Here is a 24,706-nt window from a genome sequence, read left to right as displayed (position 1 = left end):
AGAAATTGGAACGTGATTATAAATTCTAGAATCTTCCATTTGAGGTTATTTGTGATATAGACTAGCAAAGCCTAACTCAGCCGATTGAGTTTGATGTGCTTAAATTATTAGTCATGCCAATATCTTCTTCTATCTTAGGTACAAAATTTTACATCCTTCAGTCAACCTAATATATCACATGAATTCTGGCTAACCACCTCGTAGAAGGACATAACAAGGACTCTGTGGTCTTCTATTACATTAGTTCATTTCTATTATTTTGAAATCAGTACAGTGAAAATGGCAACAAATGTTGCTTGAAGAAAGAATAAAACCTTGCTTTCTTTAGGAGTTGCCATGACTTTCTGATTGATGTGTTTATGCTGTAATATTGAAAAAGATCATCAGCCTAGGTTGTTTTTTAGTACTGAACTATGGACTGGAGTTTTGCACATTTAGACATGTTTCAGACACAAACTTTACGTCTATAAGCCTCATATCAAACTTAATCTGAGGGAAGGAAAGGCTTTCCTTAAATGGCAAAACCCATTCATTTCCTTTTGTCACAGGATAAAAATGTAACCACTGTGTTTTTAGACATAAACCAAAGGCAAGTTTACATTGTCTTTTGCTGTGCAAAGCAGTGCAATTTAAATATTAACTTAAGACATATATTACACACATACTCAGTGTTTATATATATATTTAGAGAGAGTTTTTGCTCAGACTTACTTGCATATCTGAAGCATTGCACAATAAAAAAGCCAAGAGACTTGATAGTACAGGCTTTATCTCATGTCACTTACACTACCATACATACGATTACATAGAATGCTTAACAGTTCACTGACTTCTAACTAGGTTGTTTCTTTGTGCAGCTTATCACTGGCAGTTTCTAGTGTACCTGCTCATATACATGGGTTGAAAGGATCTTAAAGAACGTGCAAAATGATGCAAAGTTTTAATAGAAACATGAATACATAATTCCTCTAATTTTTTTGCTAAGGAATAGTCTGCCATAACTTGTGTACAGTTTCAGATTATTTTCTTTCCATCAATATCATACAATATCAGTTTGAAGTCCAGACATCAATAACTGTTATTTTTACAATAAAATACAGAAATGCTTTTATTCCACAGTGTTCATCTTTAAAGAGTAAGCATAATCCAGAAACCTCACATGATACTCCTTTAAAATTACAAGTTCATGTTTATTTATGTTGAGGTTTATTTATGTTGAGGTTTATTTATGTTGAGGTTTATTTATGTTGAGGTTTAAAGGTCATGAGTATATAATTCAGTGGTTATGGTACTATGTAATTTTTTCTTTTTCATTCATTCATGTATGTCTCCTTTAATGGGAGAGTGACAGCTATTAGGATGACACAATGTGTTGCCACACTTGGCAAACATTTGACTTCTCCACCTTTTTCCTCCTCTACCCCTCTTTTCTAGTTTTATTAACTAGAACCACCATTAAAGTGATTTATTGTGTTGAGGATGATGTTTGATTTTTTTTAAATTTTTTTTTAATATTTAAGTATCTTGTAGGCATTATGTAGTATGATAATATTTGTGAGACAGCCAGGCATCTAATTCAAGTTAAATAAAAGAATTTAATGTCAAAAGAATAGTCAAATAATATACTTTGTACAGGTTTGATATGTACTCCTTGATTATCATTAAAAGCAGAAAATCAGAAAAGTAGCTGAAAAAGACCTCCATGCTTCAAGGGGAGATGGGCTAAAGTCTAAGTCATTTCAAGACAAGTCTTTGACACAGCAAGAACCCCTAATAATAAAACCTCCACAATTCATATGCAGTGTGATCCAGTGCTTTTCACTGATCTCATGAGAGAGGCTTTCCTGATGTCCAGACTTGTGTCAGTCTTCCATTCTTTTCCAGGTCCCATTAAGTTCCTTCCCTTTTTGAGGAAACCACAGTTACTTAGCCTAGGAAAGACCAAGAAAGAGAACTTCCCATTTCAAGTGTTTAACAGTCATAATTTTGGGAGGAAAACCCAGTTATGTACTTACAATTCTTTCAATTTTCTGTCTGTACATAAATTTTAGTGTAAACTTAAAAAGAAAGCACAGTCCTCTTGCTAAAACATTACTGGAGTTAAAGGGTTTATTTTGTGGGTCTTGCAAGCGATACTCCAGTTTCTACATCCAAGCATCTCAACCAATATTTTAGATTAAGAAAAGCAAATGTAGCCTGTGCAGAGTTATAAGTACATTCTCTGCTCTTCCCCCTTTTGGGTTTTTGTCTTGGTGGAAGGAATCTATTTGATGTCCTCATGGTGAGGAGTAACATTGCTTCCAAGTGCAAAAAGGATGTAAGAACACTGAGTCAGCATCTCATTTAAGCTTAAGAGCAAATTATGGCAACCTGATTGCCTTCTCATCCGGAGTCGGTCATTTCATCATAGGGAAGAGCAGTGGATGTCATTTACCTTGACTTAAGCAGGGATTCTGACACGGTCTCTGGTTAACATTCATCTGGCCAAAACAGAGAAGTATGGTGTTGCAGGAGGACTGTGACCTGGGTAGAAAAACTGAAGTCTAATCGGTGGACAGTGATAAAGAGGTTGATTTTGAGGTGAATACTGTTAAGCACCTTCATCAGTGATGCAGGCAGTGCAATAGGTTGCATAGCTATCAAGCTTGTGCACCACACCAACTAAGGAACAGACTGGCTGACAAGCTGGGGTGAGGACAAAAGGACAGATCTTTTCAATCCCTTTCACCGTGGAGTGGTGAGGGGGAGAAACATGTATCTTAAGAACAATAAGATGTAGGTTGTAGTGTTTTGGTTTGGCTTTTAGTTCCTCAGCCTTTTGATCACGGAACTGACTGTTGTTGGCCAGGTGGATTATAGGTCCAAGCACAGCCAGCAGCTGTCTTCGTGCAGGGTGGATAGTATCAGAAAGCCACAGCCTTTGTTTTGATCTCACTGCAGAAGAAATGTGTATACCTGGCATGCTATTTAATACCAGTTATCTTTACCCTTTTCCTTAGAGATGTACTATAGTGGGTCCAGTAGTTGCCCACGGTTCCAACTTTTTTATACACTTATCTGTCTCCCTTGGTCCTTTCTTTCTGAAAATGTACTTGTCTTAACTTGGAGAGAAGCTGACAGTAGGAGTGAGGCTGAGCTTGGATATCTTTAAGATTCTCTGGCTTGCAACAGGTATCATTCCTGCAAACAGTGTTGGAGGGTCTATAAACTTTGCAGTAATGAAACCTGAAACAATGCTATTTAAGTTTTAAATTTCTGCGACATTTAAATACTACTTTTCTAACTTGACATGTTAGTGTTTTGGCTGTTTCATTTTTGCAGACACGGTCTTTGCTGGGAGTATTTGAAGAAGATGCTGCTGCAATTTCCAATTACATCAATCAGTTATTTCAAGCTATGCACAGAATATATGATGCACAGGTAGTGTTAATGAAATTCTTGAAGGCACTACAAAGCACTTCATGTCTCTTGCTTTTTTTGAAATTATTATAAGCTTTTTTTTTTAAATTCCACATTCTTTAAATGTGGAAGTGAAATAAAATAATTAAATTATTGTTTTCCTGTATGTTAGGGAGTGCTAAAGACTAAATTCTTGTGATTTCTTTTGCAACAGAATTTCTTATGACAAGTAAAAAGATTTTCTGGTCTTTTAGTAGTTCTATTTTATTTCCCATGTGCTTTGAAAATGTTTCCCATCATGATTTTAGTGTATATAATAGTATGTACCAAGTGGGAGATTATTTTTTACCCATAATATATTCATGTTTCACTCATCATCTATAAGTAACTGCACTTCTATGCCAAAGACAGAATCTATTTTGTATGTTTTTTCTGAACAACTGAGTTTATGGCTGTATTTTTAATTTGTTTATACCTGAACTGTTTGACTTTTTTACTGATTTGTTACTCTTGCTTTTCATATTTTTATTTTACTGTTGTTTTTACTTTAATGACTACTGTGTTTATTGTAGGTTTGCTGCTATGTTTTATTTTACTGCCTTTCTACTTAGCTTTTAATTTCTGTGCCTTCTGCTTCAACTACATCATGAAAGATGAAGTTGTTCGATACCATGAATCTGCTAATTAGGTCCTGTCTGTGTACAAGTACAGAGCAGTTTGTAATGCAGTAGTACTGAGGTTCATTGTAATCTTTTCTTTCCTTTACAGATAACAAATTCCTAATACTCAGTAAGTAGGGCAGCTAATTTGAAATAATTAAATGCAGATATGCACTGCATAACACAAAAAATGCAGAGATCGATGCACATAGTACAGGTTGTGAACTTCGTATTTGTAAATACCAATTACCTGTAACTCTCAATAATGTTAGAGAGATGGAAGGGCAGGATGCTTAACTTAGGTTTTCTGAAAATCTGTAGTCAGATTTTAAGTTCTATGTTTGTAATAGTTTCCTCTTCAAATATGTCTTTTTTTTAGTATTAATTTAAATCCAAAAGTAACAAGCTTGATTTTGGTTTTTTTGTTTGTTTGTTTTAAATCAGAATGAATTAAGTGCAGCAACTCATCTGACTTCAAAGCTTCTGAAGGAATATGAGAAACAGGTACTGTGTAAATCATTGTTGTCATTGTGTGGTCAGGACTATGTATTTTTGTAGTCTTTTACCTGCCAGAGCACACTGTAGAATGTATTTAGGTTTAGTCCAGATAAAGTAATTTCTGTAGTTGGTGGCTCAAATCTTTGCCAAAAGAATCTACTGTCTTCATCATAGTTCTTCCAACTAAAACAGAATGAAATTCCTCTTAACTGTGATGAATATTAGTAAGTTTGAAGTATTTTACTTTTGGATCAGCATTTTGGGGGCTGCTTAGGGTGGTGGTGTTGTTTTGGTTTTGTTTTATAAGGCTGTTTACTGTTAAGTGCTTTACTTTTACTAGTCACAAAGAGAAGAGATTGCATAGCCGTCTCCATTTAACAACCATCATTTACTCTTAGCATGAGAATAACTCCATCTCTGAAAGCACAGATTGTGGAATCCATAACTTTCTCCACTTGTAGCCTGTACTATGAAGGGTTTCCTATTTGGAGCTATGCTGCTGGGACCCCCTTTCTCAGATGCATGCTAAAAACAAAAAGTCGCTTCTTCTAGGGAGGCTGGCATTCCCTATCCTCATTCTCCACCTAATGAGGTGAACTGGAAAAAGTACTAGTTACAAATTATTTTGATTTCGTGAGTCTTTCTAGAGGTGTGAGATGACACTTTGTTTTTCCTTTGCTAATTGTTACTAACAAATAGGTGTAATGCAGATAGGATCAAAAACACAATGGTGCTGATCCAAAAGAATAGTGAGTATTCATACCTACAGTAGTCCCATTAGGAAGAGATGGAGAAATAGAAAGATGTAAAGTGTCTTTTTTGGGGGGGGGAGGGCGGAGGGGGGAAGTCTTATATTCCTAATGACAGACTGGAAATGCTGCCTCTAAGATGTGTGTGCACACTCTGAATTATAGCAGGAATTAAATTATTTCTGCTTTTTTTTTTTGTTTAGAAGTAGCTGCAGTACTGTCATTTGAATTGCTTTAACATTGTTGATACAATTCCAAAGTGACTTTAATGACACAGCTATTTAATAAATGGCACTGTTTCTGCCGTTTTCTAGCAAAAATATAGTATTTGCAAAGTCAAAATGAAAAGAACTAGTTTCAGCTTAGAAGAACCAATTAGGGCAAGATATTCTTATTCACTAGCAGTTACGGATATCAAAATATACACTAAATATCCTTATTTCAAGTACAGTTTGTTAGATTCATTGATAAGAAGGAGGGGGAACTAACAAGCTGGAAGGAGGTGCTCAAAATTTTTAATAAAAAAAGTTGGGTGTTTTTTATATTTCCAAGTGTTTTATGTATAGCTGCTGTAAATGAAAAGAAGAATTGAATTAGCATTGGACCTTTTAACTTATTTTTCTGATTTGTCTCCTTTGGACTGCATTTTTCCCAGTCAGGAGATTAGCTTAAAAATACACAAATAATGTTTTAACTGAATTATTTCTTTCTCAGTTGTGACCATTTTGGTCATAGTTTTGCCTCCATCAGGGCATTAGAGAAGTACACTCTTCTGGATGGTTTAAAAATTTCAAATAATGTAAGATCTAGAAGTTTAAGATGAACACCAAATATTGCTTAATTTTTAATAATTTTAAAATAATATGCAAAGCTGGATAAAAATCTTCATACATGTCAAGTCTGGGTCTTTCCTGATTTTGTAAAATACAATATATTAATTAATTTATAAGATCATTAATTAGATTAATTAATCTATTTTTAAAAGAGATTTTTTTAAAAAATGAGAATTGTTTATTACTTCCTGCCACCCCCAAATATTCCTTCTTCACAGGACAATAAAGAAGTGCTTCAGTGTATCTTAACTGTATAATATTTTAAAATAATGGAACACTTAATACATTCATAGACATGATTAATACAGTTTTATGAATGGCAGAAAACACTGCAAACAACATGCCTTGTTTTATTTTCCTTTAGCGTTTCCCACTAGGGGGAGATGATGAAGTTATGACTTCCACTCTACAACAATTTGCAAAAGTGATAGATGAGGCAAGTACTTGTATTTGTTTCACTTACTTTGCTAATGTTGTCATGTGTAGACTTTAACTTGCTTAATCATTCCAGCCTTTTTTTAAGATAGGAGGTACAGAAATGGCTTTCATTTGTCAATAAGGTAACACTTAATTGTATATTGCAGCATATATTTGAAGTTATATAACCTGAAGGTAAAGAATCAATTCAGCAAAATGAGGATACACTGTTGAGAAAAAATGTAGTTTAATGTACTGGAGATACAAACAAAAAACATTACAGAATGGCAGCTAGAAACTATAATTTCATGAAGGTATTTGTATTGTCTGATTTTAGATACCTGACTGACAAATGAACCTCCTGCTGTTTGTATTAGAGACAGAGACTGACTCTTACGAAAGACAGCTTAGCACACTTAAGATCTGAATAGGGATTTTTTCTGTGATCCCTGACACTTAACACTGCTTAGACAGCATTTTGGGAGGAAGAACACAGTTGTTCTACCTCTAACCTGTGAAAGATGGGCTGTGATGTAGCTGGAGGCAAACTGAGAAATAAACTGACTAGTCATCAGAATGTATGAGGCCACTTCTGACATGATCCAGTAAGTTGGAATAAAGTTGGAAAAGTAGGGACAAATGCTAAACTCTAAAGGTCTTATATAAAAAGCTAGTGATAAGATCAGGAACCTAAAAAAGAATAGCTGCAAAAAAATGAATGCAAAATTGTGTTTGAGTTGTACATGTCATCTTTGAGTGAAATTGATGTCAGCCTATCTTAATTTGATTTAATTTAGTCTCAGCACTGTTTTCCTAAAATTTCTTTCTTCCTCTTGTCTTTTACAGCTCAGCTCTTGCCACGCAGTACTTTCAACTCAACTTGCGGATGCAATGATGTTTCCTATTACCCAGTTTAAAGAAAGGGATCTAAAAGGTAGAGTGCTTGAACAAATACTGGTTTTATCAACAGCAGCAATAACAAAAACATAGCATTTAATCTCCATAGCTCTTGTTTCACTAAAAAGAATACGCCACGTATTTTTCAGCTCTCAAAAGTATGCATCTCCCAATTAAAAAAAAAAAAAAAGTAAGTTATTTCTATTCATGAGATCATTACGGTTGAAGAACTTTAACACAGAAATATTATATTATGGAAGCACTTATCTTCTATTCAAGATGAAAATTTTGCACTTACTGTAAACATTAGGAAAGAATAATTTGCAGATAATTTGCATGCTCAGGAAATATTTATATATATAATAATACCATGACATCAATATGATGGCTAGACTAAACTCAAAAGGTAAAGTGCCAAAGTTGTAGTACTTATTATATTATTAAGATTTAGTAAGGTGGTTCTTTAACTCTGCTGGTAATACAGGTGGCTTCTTATATGCAGGCATAAGACGCTTCCAACTTCTTATTTTTTAACAGTTGTATCTTACTCTGCCTGGTCTAAAATAATATATAATGTATCTGATTTTGATAGATTTTACTCGAGATGCCAAAGTGAATAGACTGGTGTGGCAAATGGGCTTAAAATATAAATGATAAGAGTTAAAACCAAAATAACTTAAATACCTAATGTGAACATCCTAGAGTGGCTATATGTAACATATGAACGTTTTAAGTCTAAATTGAAATAAAAATTATAACTCTTCCATAAGTCTTGTAGCCCTTTACAAATCTTGGGAAATACTTCTTTGGCTATAGTTTGTTACAAAATTATGGATTAAATAGATTATGCTTTTTGAGCAAGGGAACATGAGTATCTCAAGGCTAATATTACTTCTCAGAACATGGAAAAATCTGTTAATATTTACTGAAAAAGCATCCATGAGGCAATAATCGCAAATTAAATTTTCCCACTGGAAGTTTTTAACCACCAGCTGATGTAGTATTTAATGACACCATACTTCTTTATCGACTTCATAGACACTTTCTGTAAAGCTTTTCCATGCTTTTTTGTCTTTGCTTTACCATAAAGCTGAACACCACTCTCTGCTTGTTTATGTTGTAATATGACACAAAACCACAGTCAAGATCAGAACAAGTGCTAAGTATTGTACTGTGTTCTGTTCCTTGACACAGTGAGACTAAGTAACCATCTAGAACTTGATTAATTTTAGGTAGGAGGAATCATAATGTGTTTGGGGCTTTCCTTTGATCTAGTGATACTTCCCTGTCTCCAGTGCTTCCAGTTCCCCAACTCAGACCACAGCTCAGACCAGAACTATAGGTGACACATTTGTATTGACGATGTCTTTCAAAGTCTTTTGAAAAGAAGTTCCTCCTTAACTTAGTACAGTACAGTATCTTTTTTTGGTAAGCTGGACAGCCACATAAGTGATACTTGGGCCTTAACTAGGAGCAGACTTTCCTGACCACATAGGGCTTGTACTGGTAACTCAGTATGGTACAAAGTGTGAACTACAAGTGTTCAATAGTGAAACATTGCATGAGAAACCTTAATATATAAATGTTATGTTAATAACAACTTACTTAAATTGTGATATGTTGTTTTGTAGAGATATTAACTCTAAAAGAAGTTTTCCAAATTGCAAGCAATGGTAAGTGTAAAATACTTAATGTTATAGATATTACAAGATGACAGTATTATTGTAGATTATTTACTCAGAAAACTAGTGAAGATATTTGTAAGGCTTAAAGTGACTAACTAAGGTGTAATTCTTTTCAGTGATACTTAGGCACCCAGCTTTCCTTGGTTCACTTGTAAATCCCTGCTTTGTGTACTGAAGTGTTAAGGCAAATTGACAGTATTAGTCTTTTTTACATATTAATCTTTTTTACAATACTTAAAATGTATATATAATTATTAAATAACTTAGGATTATGCTACCAAAATTACTAAAGCAGTAAGGTGCTAGCTCACTTCTTAAAGTCAGGACTGGATTAATAAATTTTACCTCCCTAAATTTAGTTTGATAGTTCTCTTCCCTATTGTTGGAAGTTACTTTTTTTAGCTAACTCTACTATATCCTTGTAGAAACATATCCTTTAAGTAAGGATTAAGTAAGGATTCTGCTTCTCTCAATGTAAATTGCTTCATTGGTTTAGAGGCAAAAAAGATTAGATACAGGTTTTCATAATGGAAAGTTGTCTCTACTTACAGAAAGCTTCTGTCTCTGAAGAATATTAGATGTTTAGGGAAATTTGTAACAATTTGGCCATATTTGCATCTGGTTAGTATTTTTCTACAGCCCAAGTATTTGTGGCAGTGAAGTAATTATAAACAGGCGAGAACAATTCTTGGAGGTTTTAATATGACAGAACTTTGCATTCAGCTGGCTGTGCAACACACAGTGATATAAAAGGTTTTCTGCTGTTTCATAAGTCATTAATTTATCAAAATGATCATAAATTCTCTCTTCATTGCTTAGACCATGATGCTGCCATTACCAGATACAGTCGGTTGTCAAAAAGAAGGGAAAATGAAAAGGTTTGTAAAATAAAATACTTAATATAAAGATGTTTAGAGGAGATAAGAAGTAATTTTCATCTAATACATATATGTATGATGGAAGACAATGTATGGCAGATTCCAGCTGAAGTTTGATAGTTTATGTTTTAGTAGTCTAGATGGTTTGTTTCAGAGCAGAAAAGCAGATTTCCCCAATACACGCCTGTGTTTGTAACACTGAAAATGCTCTAGGATTAAGATTGTGATACTATATTCAATTTATTTTTTTAAAGAAATAACCACCCTTTCCAGGGATAAAAGAATGCTGTATTTGTTTTTCATGTATCTCTCATGTATAAGTTAGAGAAGCAGAATTGTAGGGTAAAATATGCAATTGCTGATGATAGAAGGTAGAACATTTCCTGTGTTGTTTTTTCCATGCTGGCTATAAAGCTGTCCAGAAGGCATATGATGAATACCAAGTCTCAAACATTCCTTTTTCTCCCTCCCCCTGTCTGTGTCTCTTTAGATCAAGGCTGAAGTTACAGAAGATGTATATACTTCAAGGAAAAAACAGCATCAGACTATGATGCATTATTTCTGTGCATTAAATACTCTTCAGTACAAAAAGAAAATTGCTATGCTAGAACCGTTGCTAGGATACATGCAAGCTCAGGTAATTTCAGATTCTGAAAGCTGTAGGTCTGAAAGACGACGTAAAATACTTAATGAAAGTTGATGTACTGAAATCCATTGCAAGACCTCTTTTGCAATCCAAGGAAGCAAATGGAGAAAAAGACATACCCCATTCTCATCCCTGTAGCTGTCGTAGCTGCTGCTGTGAACACTGTCATTAGCTAGCACTAGTCATTTCCCACTCAGTATATGAATCTCAGCATGACATGCCTTCACTCCTATCGGAGAATCCTTTAGGAAAGTCTGGGTGACAAATATAAAGGTCTAATCCTACCCAAAACCCCAGATGGCTAAATTTACTGCACTGCCTAAACTTTCATTGCTAGGTACTTTTTTCCACTCAATCACTAATGGGAATAGCAGATTAAAACTTCATGCATGCAAGTCCACATGGAGGTGTACCTTCTTAGAAAGTAATGTGGAGACAGTTAAACTCTTTCCTGTGGCAGCTATTCTGAGATGAGATAGTCTCTACTGTTTTAAATCAAGGGTGTGGAAGAACTGGAATGCTAAAAATCATTCTGGCTTGGTTTTGTTTAATGTAAATGAGTTCATGACTGGTTTATTTGAGGATTGGTGCAATAGAAAATAAAATTATGAACAAGTTCTTTGGAGAGTCTTAATTTGTATTTTCACAAGTATGTCATCAGTATAGTTTTTTTTTTTAAAAAGGAAAAAAGTCAAACTTTCCAGCATGTGGCACTGTCACAGTGTCCTGAGTAGAAATTAACTTCTACATACTGTTTGAAAGCTTTTCTGAGTCTAAGAAGAACTCTTGCTTCTTTTTGAAACTTTGCAGCTTGTATTTAAGAACTAAACTCTGGATGTTTTCTGTAACAAAGTAGATAGTGCAACCTGTTGTTTAGGTACAGGTTTTTGCTGAATCTAAGAATGGGAAGGGCAGGGCCATGTCCTGTGGCTTCCTGCTCTGAGATTTCATATGGCTAAACTCAATTTAGATGTGGCAGTTTTTCTGGACCAATATGGAGTACACTGTTTTTAAGATATATACTGTCAGTTCCCCTTGGCAGTGTCCACAGTTAGAGGATGGTCCCGGACAAGTCCTCACAGGTTTCCCCTCTCCTATGCCTCGCAAATAACCCCACCCATAACACAACAGTTAGCAGACTGGTGGGCTTGAAAAAGTATAGAGACACCTTGGGACCACTAAAAGATCAAATCTTGTTCCTTTTCCAGGGCAGTTTCTGCAGATTTCTGTATTTCCTCCAGGTGACTCTGTGTACATCCTCTTGACACAATGAAATCTCCCTGCAATGTCAGCATCAACCTTCACTTGCAAACAAAACTGTGTATTCTGCTCCTTCTATTGAGAGGTTTCAGTGAGAATGAAGAATGAAAACAGATTTCTCTGAGAAACTTTAACCTCCTGTGGTTTCATCTGTTAATTGTTTATGTAGTTTTATTAATGACTAAATTCTCCCTTTTCCTCCTCTTTTTTTAAAGATAAGTTTTTTTAAAATGGGTTCAGAAAATCTTACTGATCAATTGGAAGAATTTTTGACCAATATTGGCACAAGTGTACAGAAGTAAGTTTTTTTTGTTGAATTTTGAACTGTTATCAAGACAATTATTTTTTTCTGTTTCTTACTTATTAATAAATTATCTTTGTTAATAACACATTATTTACCTTAGTGTTCGCAGGGAAATGGAGTGTGAAGTAGAAAACATGCAACAAACTATAGAGGACTTGGAAGTAGCTAGTGATCCACTGTATTTGCCTGATCCTGATCCTACGAAATTTCCTGTTCATAGAAATCTAACACGGAAGGCTGGCTATCTCAATGCAAGAAAGTAAGACTAACTTGTTACTTAAAAATTCCAGAATATTTAATTTTGGGAAAGGAAAGCTAAAAAAGTATGTAATATTTTTTTGAAGTTAGCTATGCTGATTTTACATACTTTAGTTAAGTAAGTCACATAGGAGCTATTCTGTTTCTTTCTTTGGACTCCTTCACTTAATTAGTATTAATTTCACTGTTACACTGAAATTGTGTCATTCAGGTGTAAGGCATAGTTATTGTGATTTTAGTCTAACTTTGCCTGAATTTTCACAGCAAAAAGAAAAAGTTTATCAGAGTGTAATTTCACTGGATTTTAATTGGAAAACAACAAGATTGCAGCTATTGGGATTGTTCTATAAGTATCTGTTAAAGCTTTGGGATTCAAGCTGCTAATAAAATATGACGACCTTGAGATACACAAGCAAAACATTCTCTCTTAACTGAAATACACTTTGAATGACTGCCTCAGTTTCATGAGGTAGTCTTTTGTCCACTGGAGGGAGCTGTTACTCTATTTACTAAAGTCTAGCCGCTGATATTTATAGTTAACTAAAATAAATCGTTAACACTCAGATTTTTTTGGTAATTTATATAATAAGCTCCAAGCAGTTTTTAAAAAAATGTAGATTACTTTTACAACAACAGTTAGAGTAAAATACTCACTGAATGAGGCATGAATTTCTGTAGTAGAACACAATTGCAGCACTTAATATTGAAGAAAGTATCTGAACAAAAAGGGAGGCTGAACTGCAAGTGTTACTGATTTTTAGTTTCAGATTGTTCCTCTTCTGTTGTTCAGGGAAAAACTAAAAAAAAAACCCAACCCAAACCAAAAAAACCCAAACAAACAGAAAAACCCCAAACAGACAAAAAAGGAACATGCTGTAAGCAAAATTTTGGAAGTCTTGTTAAATGGTACAAAGTACTTGGAGAATTGAGGTATCTTACATGATTAAGCTACTTCTTAACACAAAGCTCTTCAAAACTTAGTCTTAACAATGTCAGTGCAGAGTTCAGAGGTATTATCAATTATATTGATAATGCATATAATTTGAATATGCATATTGTATAAAGCAACACCATAAAAGCTGATCATCAAAACTGAAGTACTTACGCCTTTTTATTCTAAATTGTTTCACATAATTTAATAAAGAAATTATTATTTTATGTAGCCTTTGCCCAGCAATAGGTTTAGCATGAAAAAAACAACAGATGGAAAGAGACTAATTTAGCTGTAAAGCTAACCTAAAACATTAAATGGGGAAAAAGATTTTCTTAACTGCCTAGATGGTTTGTTCCAAGTGATTTTCAGCTCAGCTGAATTCCTAATCTACTAAATAAGAACCTCTTTTTATCTTTTAGTAAGACAGGGCTGGTATCTTCTAGTTGGGAGAGACAGTTCTACTTCACTCAAGGTGGAAATCTGATGAGCCAGGCAAGAGGTGATGTAGCTGGGGGACTTGTCATGGATATAGACAATTGTTCTGTAATGGCTGTGGACTGTGAAGACAGACGGTACTGTTTTCAGATAACATCTTTTGATGGCAAAAAGTAAGTATTCTTATGTTACTATTACCTGTAAGTAATACTGTACTCACTAATTAAGAGAAGGATGGTCTACCTTTGGCCAGATTATGGCTTGATGGATTTGGGGGGTATTTAGAAGCAAAATCCGGGGTGTCTTTTTAACTTTGTAATGTCTGGGGTTTTGTTTATAAGCTGTATAATGCAGATGAGTGGTATTTCAGAATAAAATTACCATAATCAGTTTACAATTGTGTATTATTGCATTTTGTGAATGCTTAAGTGTTACATGGGCACAGTTAGAATCTTTTTTCCTTTTCTGTTTTAAATTGAAATGAAAATATAATTTTTTTTTTTTCTCCACCCCAATTAAATGTTGACTGCACTTGGCATGTACACAGAATCTTCAGCCTTTCTGAATTTGTTGTGCAGTGTACAAACATGACAATGGAGTTTCCTGTCTGAATGTATTTGTGAGGCATTTTAAATAGACAAAATTGTCTTTTCCATTCTCCTCTTTCAGGTCTTCAATCTTACAGGCAGAGAGTAAAAAAGATTATGAAGAGGTAAGCTTATAGGAGGTTCTCATGGAGTCCAATAATCTTCTGTTGCACAGAAGTAATATGTTCATAACAATAGTTGGAATGCTCATTTTATGTTCTCTAGATGGGAAGCAGTGAACTTTTAACTCATTCTGTCCATAATGACAGGTTTCAGGAAGTCTGACAAAATATTACTGTGTTTAAATCCTAGAGAAAAAAATGTAGTTATGATTGCCACTAAGACCTTTTCAGTATTATGGGAGAAACAAAGGGAAAAAGAAAAAAAAAGCCCACAGCAAAATAGCTGGCAGTAATGGAATTGTGACAAATGCTGCTTCTCCTTCTTCCTGTTCATGCTTTCCTAACCATCTTAATTCCTACCTGCTTGTCAGGAATGGAAAATAAAGGAAGTCTTAGGTTAGGACACAGATAATGATACAGGCAGTTGAGAAATGAGGAAAAACTGTTTTTCTGCCCCTGATGCATGATGGGAAACATGTTTCTATTTCATGAACAAGTTGAATCAAGAAATGTGAAATAGTTTGGTTTTGGACTGCTTTCAAAGCTGCTAGTGATCACTATTTCCAAAGAGCTGCTAAGTCTGGTGATGCAGATTTACTTGCAGTGGATGAATACCAGCTGAGAAATGTCAGTATTCAAATACTAGGTCAGCAACCTTATATGTTGTAGTAAATATTGATGGGGAAAGGAAATGGAAAAAAATCCCCACCCAACCAGCAGGGATATCTTTTCCCTACTTTTTTTAGCCTTCTCTAGAGGTGAAAATAAGAAGTTTCTCTAGACTTTTTGCAAATAATAGCCTAATGTTATAGGCTTGTATGTGTCTAACAAAGAAGGTTCTAGTTATTAGAAATTATGTTTTATTTGGACAGCTTTTTACTGCTTTCCAAAGGCTTGCACAGAAGGGCCAAACTGATAGATTCATTACATTCATAGTCTATGAATACAGATTTGTCCAGAAACAAGGGAACAAATGTACTAACTGACATAAAGTATTTGTTAATTAAAAAGGTATGTCTGTTTGTATTGTTATTCAATATAGACTTTTCAGTAAGGGGCAGGATGGGAAAGAAAATGTTTTAAAAGCACTGTTGATTTAAGATATGTTTGAGCAAGCAGCTGGATAAGGAAATACAGAAAATAGGGTACTTTCAGCCTGCATTCAAATTCCTCTGACAACCCTAAAAACAAGCTGGGGTTCAGTGGAGCAGCACAGATAGAATGCATATAATCCACTTGCTTTTCAGTTTCTCTCTGAAGGAGAAAACTAAGAAGCAAGAGCAGACGGTTTTCCATAGCACAGGGAGAAAGTAGATTCTAGCTTACAGATGCAAGAAATGGGCAAATTCCACAAAAGACAGATGGTATCTTCATAATGTCTTGAGCAAACAATGTCTTCTGCAGTCACAGAATAATGGGGTACGGAGAATCCTGATTTTTTTTTTTTTTTTTAATTCCCTAGAGTCATGATTTAAGCTTGCTTTAGTTTTGATCTTTAGTGTGACTAAAACAATTTTTTCAAGTAAAATCTGATATTGTAAGGTGCAGTATGCAGATAGTAGTGAATTTAGTGACAAGCTGGGTGCGCAGAGTACTGGTTTGGCTCTCTGAAGTTACAAAGGAAGTGGAAAAAGTGCTGAAACTAGCCAACTCAGGTATTTAATCAAGTTCATCAAAAAACTGTGAAAAACTAAATTTTTTTTTTCTTTCTTTTCCTCTCTCTCTTTTTCAGTGGATATGCACCATAAACAACATATCTAAACAGATATATTTAAGTGAAAACCCTGAGGTAACTTTACTAAAATTTATAGTATCAGTAATACGTTAAGATGTAGATATGCACAAGATTAAAAAGATATCTAATTGGATAGCACAGAATTAAGCTGAGTACTTCCTACATGTCTAACTATAAGCTTTTCATGGTATGGAAGCATACAGTTCATTTTCTCCTTCATCTAAATGCTTATATAGAAAGCATTAAAAATACATTAATTTTATATTTGGTATAACTTTTTGACATCTTCAAGATCCTGTATTTGTATTTTGTATATGATACTTTGTTACAAATTAATATGACAAATACTCGAGATGGATCCATTTAATTTCTACTAGAGGGAACTGACAATTTTATGAATATGAATCTTATGAGCATTAGCAATTTTGTAGGAAAAACATTTTCACTTCATGAAAGAGTTATTTGCCTTTTGAACAGTTATAAATTGTTTATTTGTGTCTTATAGAGAATTTGGGTAAGGTAATGCCATTTATATGGTTTACATTTACATTTATATAGTAAATTTGTATTGATACAAACTTACATAGTGATTTTTACTTGCTAAATTAGGGGAATTGGCCCAACAAAATCTGTTGTTTTATAACAGAGCATTTATCTCTATGTAAAGTGTGTTGAAAGTGAAATTGTACTCCTTGGTGTCCCTGCTGAGGTCTGAAGCAGGTTATTCGAAAGGAAACTTTCCAGTGATCATATACCAGAGATGAGAACTGTAGATGCAGCAGTCAACAGGCAGCTAGTTGAATAATACAGGAATCTTTCGCCTACGTAACACAAGGCTCTTGCCAAATGAGCTGGAAGATCAAGGTGAAATGGAAAGTGTGTCATGCCAGTTTTTTGTTTAGGAACTAAATACAACTTTGTAGATAATGTAAGTACCTGGTTGACTGTCTTAAGTTAACTATACAGGTGAGAAACAAAACAGTTTTAGTGGAGAGCTCAGTTACCTAAAGCAGATGTTCTGATGAATATACAGCTGAGGTTCTGTTTAGTCCTGGCATAAACGGGTGCAGCTCCCTTACCTCAGTGAAGGTGTGTGCATTTACACCTCAATGTTAGTGCCTTCTCCTCACTTGCCAATGGCTTTATAGTCATTCTCATTTTCTGAGTCATACGCTCACACTAAATGTTGCTTCTTCATTGTTTGTCTCCTGCACTTTCTCTCTCCAAAAATCCTCTTTCCTCAAGGACTTTGCTATTGGCTTTACCCCATGAAGTGAAGCCATCAGCATTAATACTGAGACTTCAGAATTAGTGATTTCAATGAAAGATTAAAATGGTATTCCTCAATGGTAAATGGTCCATTATTTACTGAAATAACACTGTTACATAGTCCTTACTTGATCGTTGTTCGTATCTTGTTTTTTCAGAAAAATTTAAGTGTTCCCAAATTTCAAGTGCAGCCTTTTGAATCTTCATGTTTTTTAGTTAGTAGTTGAGGACTGCATTTCTCAAATGACATTTTTCTTTTTCTTCCTGGCTACATTCACTTATTTTGTCAGACTTGTCATTGGGACTTTTCTCTATTGCTGGCTTTTATTAACATTTGCAGTATTATAAAACAAGTGTATTCATTTAAATTTAGAAAGTGAACAGCAGGAAATGTGTTGCAAGTTAGAAGAAAATACAACTATGTTGGTGAAAATTTAGGAATGGAAGATTCTCACAAAAGGTTGAGCTTATAACTTCTGTCAATTGCGTATAAATAAAAATAAAATCTTAAAGCTTATTTTGAGGAAAATCTTTTCAGTTATTTTTTCCCATCTCTCTATTGCAGGAAATTGCTGCACGTGTAAATCAGACAGCTCTGGAGGCTGTTACTCCATCTCCTTCCTTTCAGCAGAGGCATGAGAGTATGCGGCCAACTATGTAAGTTAATGAACTATAGGTCATTTGAAAAGCACATCTATAAAGAGAATCCTGGATAAAGTTCCAGGAAAAAAAACCAAAACAAAACAAAATAACCAACGAAACCTTCTATGTTCAGAATGAAATCTTTGATAGGCTAGAGGAAAGTTTCTTGGACTCACCTTTTTAGCATTGTTTAGCATCCACCGTTACAAGTAATCTGGATTTCCAGCTGACTAGACAGTTTCGTTGGTTCCATCATATGTCTGGTTTGTTGTAGTAATGCATAATGAGATTTTTTTTTTAATGTGTCCAACTCCTGGAAGCAGACCTCAGATTGTTTTAACATTAACATATAATCACATATGAAATATAGTACAGTCTGATGCAATTATTAATGCAAGTAGTAACTTTAACTTACTTAAATTTGACTTGGAATGCAGACTCCATTTTTGTTTACTATACCCTGATCTTCAGGTTTTTAGTTTTTGTTTTGGTTTACATCCACGTTTTGGAATATTGTATTGGTCTCCCATATGGTTTAATTTATTATCAACCAACCTGAAACTAAGATATCTTCATTTTGGTTTTTTGTTTTGTTTTAGGCAATCTCGTCCTCCTGCAGCTCGTACTAGCAGCACAGGGTCATTGGGATCTGAATCAGCAGCTTTATCGGCACTTTCCTTGGATTCACTTGTTGCCCCTGACACTCCTATACAATTTGACATCATATCTCCAGTTAGTGAAGATCTGCCTGGTCAAGCAAAATCTTCAGGGCAATCGGGCAGGTAGGAAATGTAGAGAGAAGGAAAAAAAATTCCTAAAGTTAATGTTACTAATTTTAAAACAAACTAACTAACTAACTAACAAACAAGAAAACCATGTTTAGGCTGCAGCTCCAAAACACACATTGCCTTTACCCTGACTCATGTCACAAAATTTGCCGTGGCCAGCGAAGCAAAACAATTTTTTAAATTGTTAAATTTCAATTTGTAAAACATTGGCTTAATTACATGCACTAGATTCAAGGTGTAGTTTTCTATTTAGCAGTAGCTTTTCTTGCTTTAACAGCTAATGCTTTTATTTATTGATTTATTTTAATCTTTTGGTTTCACAAAGTATTTTCCTTTCCTATTGCTTGCTCACCCAGCAGCTTGGGTTATTTCCTCTTGGAAACTCAAGAGAAATTTGGTAGCCCTGCCTCCAGGTGATGATGGCATACGATGACATTCTTCTTAACCTGAAAGGTGAGTGAAAATGATCTAGGCTTCTAGAGTAATCTAGAATACAGACAAGTTAAAATTGTCTAAAGCTTTAGACTTTTCCCAAAATATAAAAACTTTTTCTCCTACTTGTTTTTTTGTAAACTTCCCACTCAAAAATAATAATAGAAACCTGTAAATCTGCACTGCATTTCTGGAACTATATGTACAGAATTCAGACATTAAGAAAATATATTTGCAGATCCAGCTGCTCTTAACAACAACAAAGCAAGCTAAAAAGCTGACAACTAATTTATGTGACTCTAGTCACAATAATGTGTTGTATCCCCCTGCCCTCTAGAAAAATACTTGAATTTTCAGTTGCACCTCACAGATACATAAGATTTAAAATTACATATATTCAACTCTTTTTTTTCTTTTTTTTGGCAGTTTTCTTTTTGTTGTTTGGTATAGCAGGATAATCAGTTGACTAGCTAGATCCTTAAGAATACATTGATTTAAAGTAGACTTGAGCTGTATTCCAGGAAGTGGAAAGGTTAATACTTCAGCTAAATTCATGTCATCAGTTATAATTCCATTCTAGAAAGTCATATTTTTCATAGTAGAAATTATATAGAGTTGTGTTCAGTATTTCAATTAACCATCACTTTCAATAAAGAACCACAGTGTTTGTACAGATAGGCAACATGCAACTTTAGAAGTATTAATTAATAAATAAAAAAAAAAGACTTAGTTTCTGATGCTGATGACATATATTTAAATTTTACTTTTGCCTTTTGAGAGATTCTGTGAGATTTTGCATTTACTGTTCCAGTCTAATCTCAAATGACAATAAAAGTCTGAGCAATAAAAGATGCTAATAAAAAGAATTTCCCTTTAGTATTTATTTACACAGGTCAACATTTAATGGGATGATTCTTGATTGAGTCCATGTTATATAAACATTGTAGCAATGCCATCTTGACTTCAGAGTTCAATCTAGAACAATTTTATTACTTTAAACTAGACATTGCTCAGTTAATAAGATTTCACTGATAAAACTGGCAGTTGGTATGACATGTAACTGAACAAGAGACTGACATTTTTTTCTCTTGGTTCTGAAATTTACTTTTAGAACACTAGCTAATGAAAGGTGACACCTTCATTACTCCCCTATAAAACCTAATTTGAAGTTATTGAACCCTTGACAATTGTTTTTCAGCTACCAGTTAACCAAAGAAGAAAGGGTTTTTTCCTCTTCAGAAGTTTTAAATAAAATTTCCCCATTTCCCATACTCTTTTCAGCATTGCTTTACTGCTTTTGAAAAATGTAGACTTGGAAGCCTAGAGTATTTTCACTTTTCATTGTAACCGATAGCAATTCTGTCTTTGAGAGCCAGAAATAGCCACATTTCTCTTGACCCTCTAGGAGTAAAACTCCCATGATGTTTTCAGAAAGCTGCATTTGAAACAAAACCAGTGACTTCTCTTCAGTAAGTAATTGAACAACTTGAGACAGTTATGAGAAGTGTGGTGCTCCTATGGAGTTCTGAAAGAACTAGCTTTTGGTTGTACTTCCTGAAGCTGTTCTGTGAAATTTCATCCCCTGAAACTGTACCTTTTCAAATATTAACAAGGTTTTGACTTGGGCTTAATTCAGATATAAAAAACCCCCATGTGAGCAAAACTCTCTATGGCAGCAATAGGACAATAATATCCGGTATTTTTCCCATAATTTGAGCCCTCGAATATAGCAACTTATGTCTATTTATGTCCTGATTAAATTGCTTATCCTTACGATTTATCATACATTATTCCTCCAGATTGCACATCTGTGAAATCATTACATGTTCTTATTTGATGCAGCATGAGACTACTACATTATTCATTAGTGGTTCTTGTAATCTGACTCCTGGTTTAATGTTTTCATTTTTTAATAGACGCACAAATCCTTTCGGTGAATCTGGAGGCTCAAAATCTGAAACAGAAGGTAAAACAAAAATTTTATTTCAATGCAAAATAAAAAATATCATTTGAAAATTATTTTTGTATTTTCATCTGTAGCTTCTCCTTCTAATTTAACACCTGTTTTAGAATGCTTAGTTATATTAGCAATGTATTAGACAAGTTGAGTTAAATCAGGCTACTGTCTGAAAGTCTGTTTTAAAAATAATTCATTGCATCTTTTGTATGCATTAAACCAAATGAAAAGATGTGTGACTTGCTGTTTAGTAATTGTACCTCTAATCCCTAAGTGTGAGCAATCTCTTTCCAAGCTAGTAGAAGTTTGGAGTTTTCCTGACTGCAGTCCATCTTTGGTTTTGAATGGAAGACCCAAAGGGAGTTCACTTTTTTCAATACTTTTCTTTGTCTTAGATTCAATTCTTCATCAGTTATTTATTGTAAGATTTCTTGGCTCTATGGAGGTGAAGTCTGATGAAAGTCCAGATGTTGTTTATGAAACGATGCGTCAAATACTAGCAGCTCGTGCCATCCATAACGTTTTCAGGATGACAGAATCACATTTAGTAGTGACTTGTGACTGTTTAAAGTAAGTTTGCTTCCTGACTTGTACTGATGTTTATTTACAGAATGATCTTCTTTCACTTTGGTAAAATTTACTTTCTGGTTTGTTTTTAAAAACAAATTTTTAGGTTAATTGATCCACAGACACAAGTTACAAGACTACGAGTAAGTAACTTTACATTTTAAGATAAATACCCAACAGTGTAATTCTTCTACTTTAATACTACTAGATGTTAGCAAAAATCACTGACAGCATGAGATTTCCAGAAAAATTTCCACTGGTATTAGGAGCCTAATGCATACATTTAAAAATAGACAGAAAAACACTAGCAAATCAGATTTAAGGGAAGTGATTTCAGTAGGTCAAAGAGGCTTTTGAAACTTTCTCTCCCCTGATTTGACAGGGTAAAATCTTAGGAAAACAGAATATTTTATTTTAACAATGTGTTGAATTATGAACATTTATATTGTTAGTAGAGAGGTAACAATAAGGTTGGAGTCTAATTAGTTCTGAAGTCCAAAAGGGTTTGCTTGGTGTTTGGGGTGTTTTTGTTTTGGTTTGTTTTTTGTTTTTTAATGCATAATTGGTTTTTAATGTACAATTGCATTGAGTGTGTTGCACAGTTTCTGGGTTTGGGTGTTTTTTCCTAATTCTTTATAAAAAATGCACTTGAAAGAAATAAGTGGAATTCTTCTTAGGATATCAAATAAGGCCATCTTAATTTTTCAGTAATAGCAGTCCTTATTTTTCGTATTTCAAAACTGTTCCTCCCTCCCCCTCTTTTTCTTTATGCACAATTTATGGTCTGTCATTTAATTTCTTTGGGTCTTCTTTTAAAAACATCCAGTTTTTTGGGAACTCTGAATTACTTTCATTTCCTTAAAAGGAAACCCTAAGCATGTGAAAATATCTTGATATTTCAAGTAGAGCTTTTTTTCTTTACCTTTGTGGCATTAAGTTCAAACCTGCCGCAAAGCTGTAAGCTTTTACAGGTGAGATATATCAACTGAGCGCATGTCCTGTATTCTAAATGTGTACACTTCAGGTTAGGAAAAACTCATCCTATCAGATTATAACAGCTTGTTATAGGGGCTTTCAGAATTTAAAAACTTACATTTAAAAAGATACATTTGAAATTTCTAAGTCCACCCTCTTTTAGGAATAAGAATGCAAAATAGTTTTATTGTAACAAAATAATGAGGATATGCAGTTTGTTCATTTGGGGTTGGGTTTTTTCTTTTTTTTTTTTCTTGCTTAGATAATTCAGGAGAGCTGAACTAATTGTAGTAAAGGCTTTGGAGTAGTGCCTTCACCTGGCACCAAATATTGAAATCTTAGTCACAAATGTAATTTGTATGAATTATGTCTCTTAAAATAAAAAAGAAAAGGAGTATATTCACATTTAGAAAGATGACTGCATTGCATTGCAAATGTTGTCCCCTTTTCTTACATGGAATGTGTTTTTTAGAAGTTTTCCTATCTTTTGAATAATTTAGTCCTTGCCTTCTGACCTACTGTTTGTGTTGCGTATTTACATGTTTGGTCAGGTTGTTAACTTCTGATGTGCTTGTGCATTTATGATATTGAAGTAATTAATGTGCAGTATATTGAAACTTCATATAGAAAATATTTGGAACCAGTTTTAATATCTCCGTATCTGATCCTTTTGGCAGTTTCCTTTGCCCAATGTAGTCTTGTATGCTACGCACCAGGAGAATAAGCGCCTTTTTGGATTTGTGCTTAGAACTTCAGGAGGGAGAGTTGAGAGCCGCCAAACTTCCGTCTGCTATATATTTGAATCAAATAATGAAGGGGAAAAGGTATTGGTGATGGTTATACTTGTATCAGTTTTGAGCCTGATGTGGATTCTAAGACATTAGATCCATTCAAGCTGTCTAAGGGATTTCTGTGGAAGAGTATTTTGTTTATGTACCAAAAACCAGTTAAACCTGACAGTCTTAAGTACCTGCAAGTGCTTTAATATGCTATTATATCTAATTTGGGAATCTGGCTTAATTTTAAAGGCATTTTTATTAGAGCTTTTTGATTATTTCCAATCTGTTTTGTGTTTAGATTTGTGACTCTGTTGGACTGGCAAAACAGATAGCTTTTCATGCAGAACTGGTAAGAATCTTTTGGGGGCAAGGGATACTTGTGAATGGAAGGGAGAGAGTGTATTTAATATGTGCAATAGAATGTATTCTACAAGATGCTTACAGATGCAGTAATGCTGTTGTGGTGTATTTTAAGGAAGGGATTTGTTTTCTAGAATTTAAACCCAAGATAAAAAGACTGACCAATGTCTACTGTGGAACAATATTCAAGATGATAGGATTCAGCTTGCTACCTTTAACAAACATACCAGTCCTTTAGAAGAAGAATAATCAAAACCGTGGTGTAACAGTTTTGAGCAAACTCCTATAAATCAGTAGTGTATCAAACATCTCAGGCTGTTGTTACTTACTTTATTTACATTTTTGCCCTTTAGGATCGAAAAGCATCAGAAAAGCAGAAAGAAATAGATAGAGTCAAAGAGAAACAACAAAAAGAACTGAATAAACAAAAACAAATTGAAAAGGTACATTTCATCATTATTTCCTAATATTTTTTTTCTACTTACTTTCTTTTGCAGTTTTGTACTCCAAGCTCCACTATCATATTCTTTAGTACAAGTTCATAAAACATTATGGAGTTAATTAATAGGACTATTTCCTGTGCAGATTTTGTATAATTTTCTATAGTAGTTTTTTAAAAGAGCTCTTCTGAGGAGATAAAC

The 24,706-nt window shown here is 34.1% G+C and overlaps 1 protein-coding gene and 1 long non-coding RNA gene across 3 annotated transcripts in view; one reads left to right on the top strand and one right to left on the bottom strand.

Moving 5' to 3' along the window:
• Positions 1-24,706, top strand: part of APPL1 (adaptor protein, phosphotyrosine interacting with PH domain and leucine zipper 1) — a 32,220-nt gene that overhangs the window by 1,574 nt on the left and 5,940 nt on the right. For both annotated transcript variants that reach the window (XM_069812267.1, XM_069812266.1), the window contains exons 2-21: positions 3,322-3,420; positions 4,503-4,562; positions 6,503-6,574; positions 7,402-7,489; positions 9,084-9,125; positions 9,957-10,015; positions 10,506-10,652; positions 12,137-12,219; positions 12,326-12,484; positions 13,837-14,025; positions 14,522-14,564; positions 16,294-16,350; positions 18,131-18,222; positions 18,807-18,989; positions 21,344-21,393; positions 21,780-21,954; positions 22,058-22,094; positions 23,604-23,750; positions 24,004-24,054; positions 24,419-24,508. In XM_069812267.1, the coding sequence (XP_069668368.1) occupies positions 3,322-3,420; positions 4,503-4,562; positions 6,503-6,574; positions 7,402-7,489; positions 9,084-9,125; positions 9,957-10,015; positions 10,506-10,652; positions 12,137-12,219; positions 12,326-12,484; positions 13,837-14,025; positions 14,522-14,564; positions 16,294-16,350; positions 18,131-18,222; positions 18,807-18,989; positions 21,344-21,393; positions 21,780-21,954; positions 22,058-22,094; positions 23,604-23,750; positions 24,004-24,054; positions 24,419-24,508 (1,923 nt within the window). The remainder of the gene's footprint in view (positions 1-3,321; positions 3,421-4,502; positions 4,563-6,502; positions 6,575-7,401; positions 7,490-9,083; positions 9,126-9,956; positions 10,016-10,505; positions 10,653-12,136; positions 12,220-12,325; positions 12,485-13,836; positions 14,026-14,521; positions 14,565-16,293; positions 16,351-18,130; positions 18,223-18,806; positions 18,990-21,343; positions 21,394-21,779; positions 21,955-22,057; positions 22,095-23,603; positions 23,751-24,003; positions 24,055-24,418; positions 24,509-24,706) is intronic.
• Positions 16,645-18,810, bottom strand: LOC138690893 (uncharacterized). Its single transcript, XR_011329693.1, has 2 exons — positions 18,384-18,810; positions 16,645-17,147 (listed from the first exon to the last, which is right to left on the bottom strand). It is a non-coding gene; the product is annotated as an uncharacterized lncRNA (long non-coding RNA).

The sequence above is a fragment of the Haliaeetus albicilla genome, chromosome 24, assembly GCF_947461875.1.
Source record: "Haliaeetus albicilla chromosome 24, bHalAlb1.1, whole genome shotgun sequence".
NCBI lineage: Eukaryota > Metazoa > Chordata > Aves > Accipitriformes > Accipitridae > Haliaeetus > Haliaeetus albicilla.
Note: the sequence above shows the minus strand (reverse complement) of the source record. Positions and strands in the feature narration are given on the sequence as shown.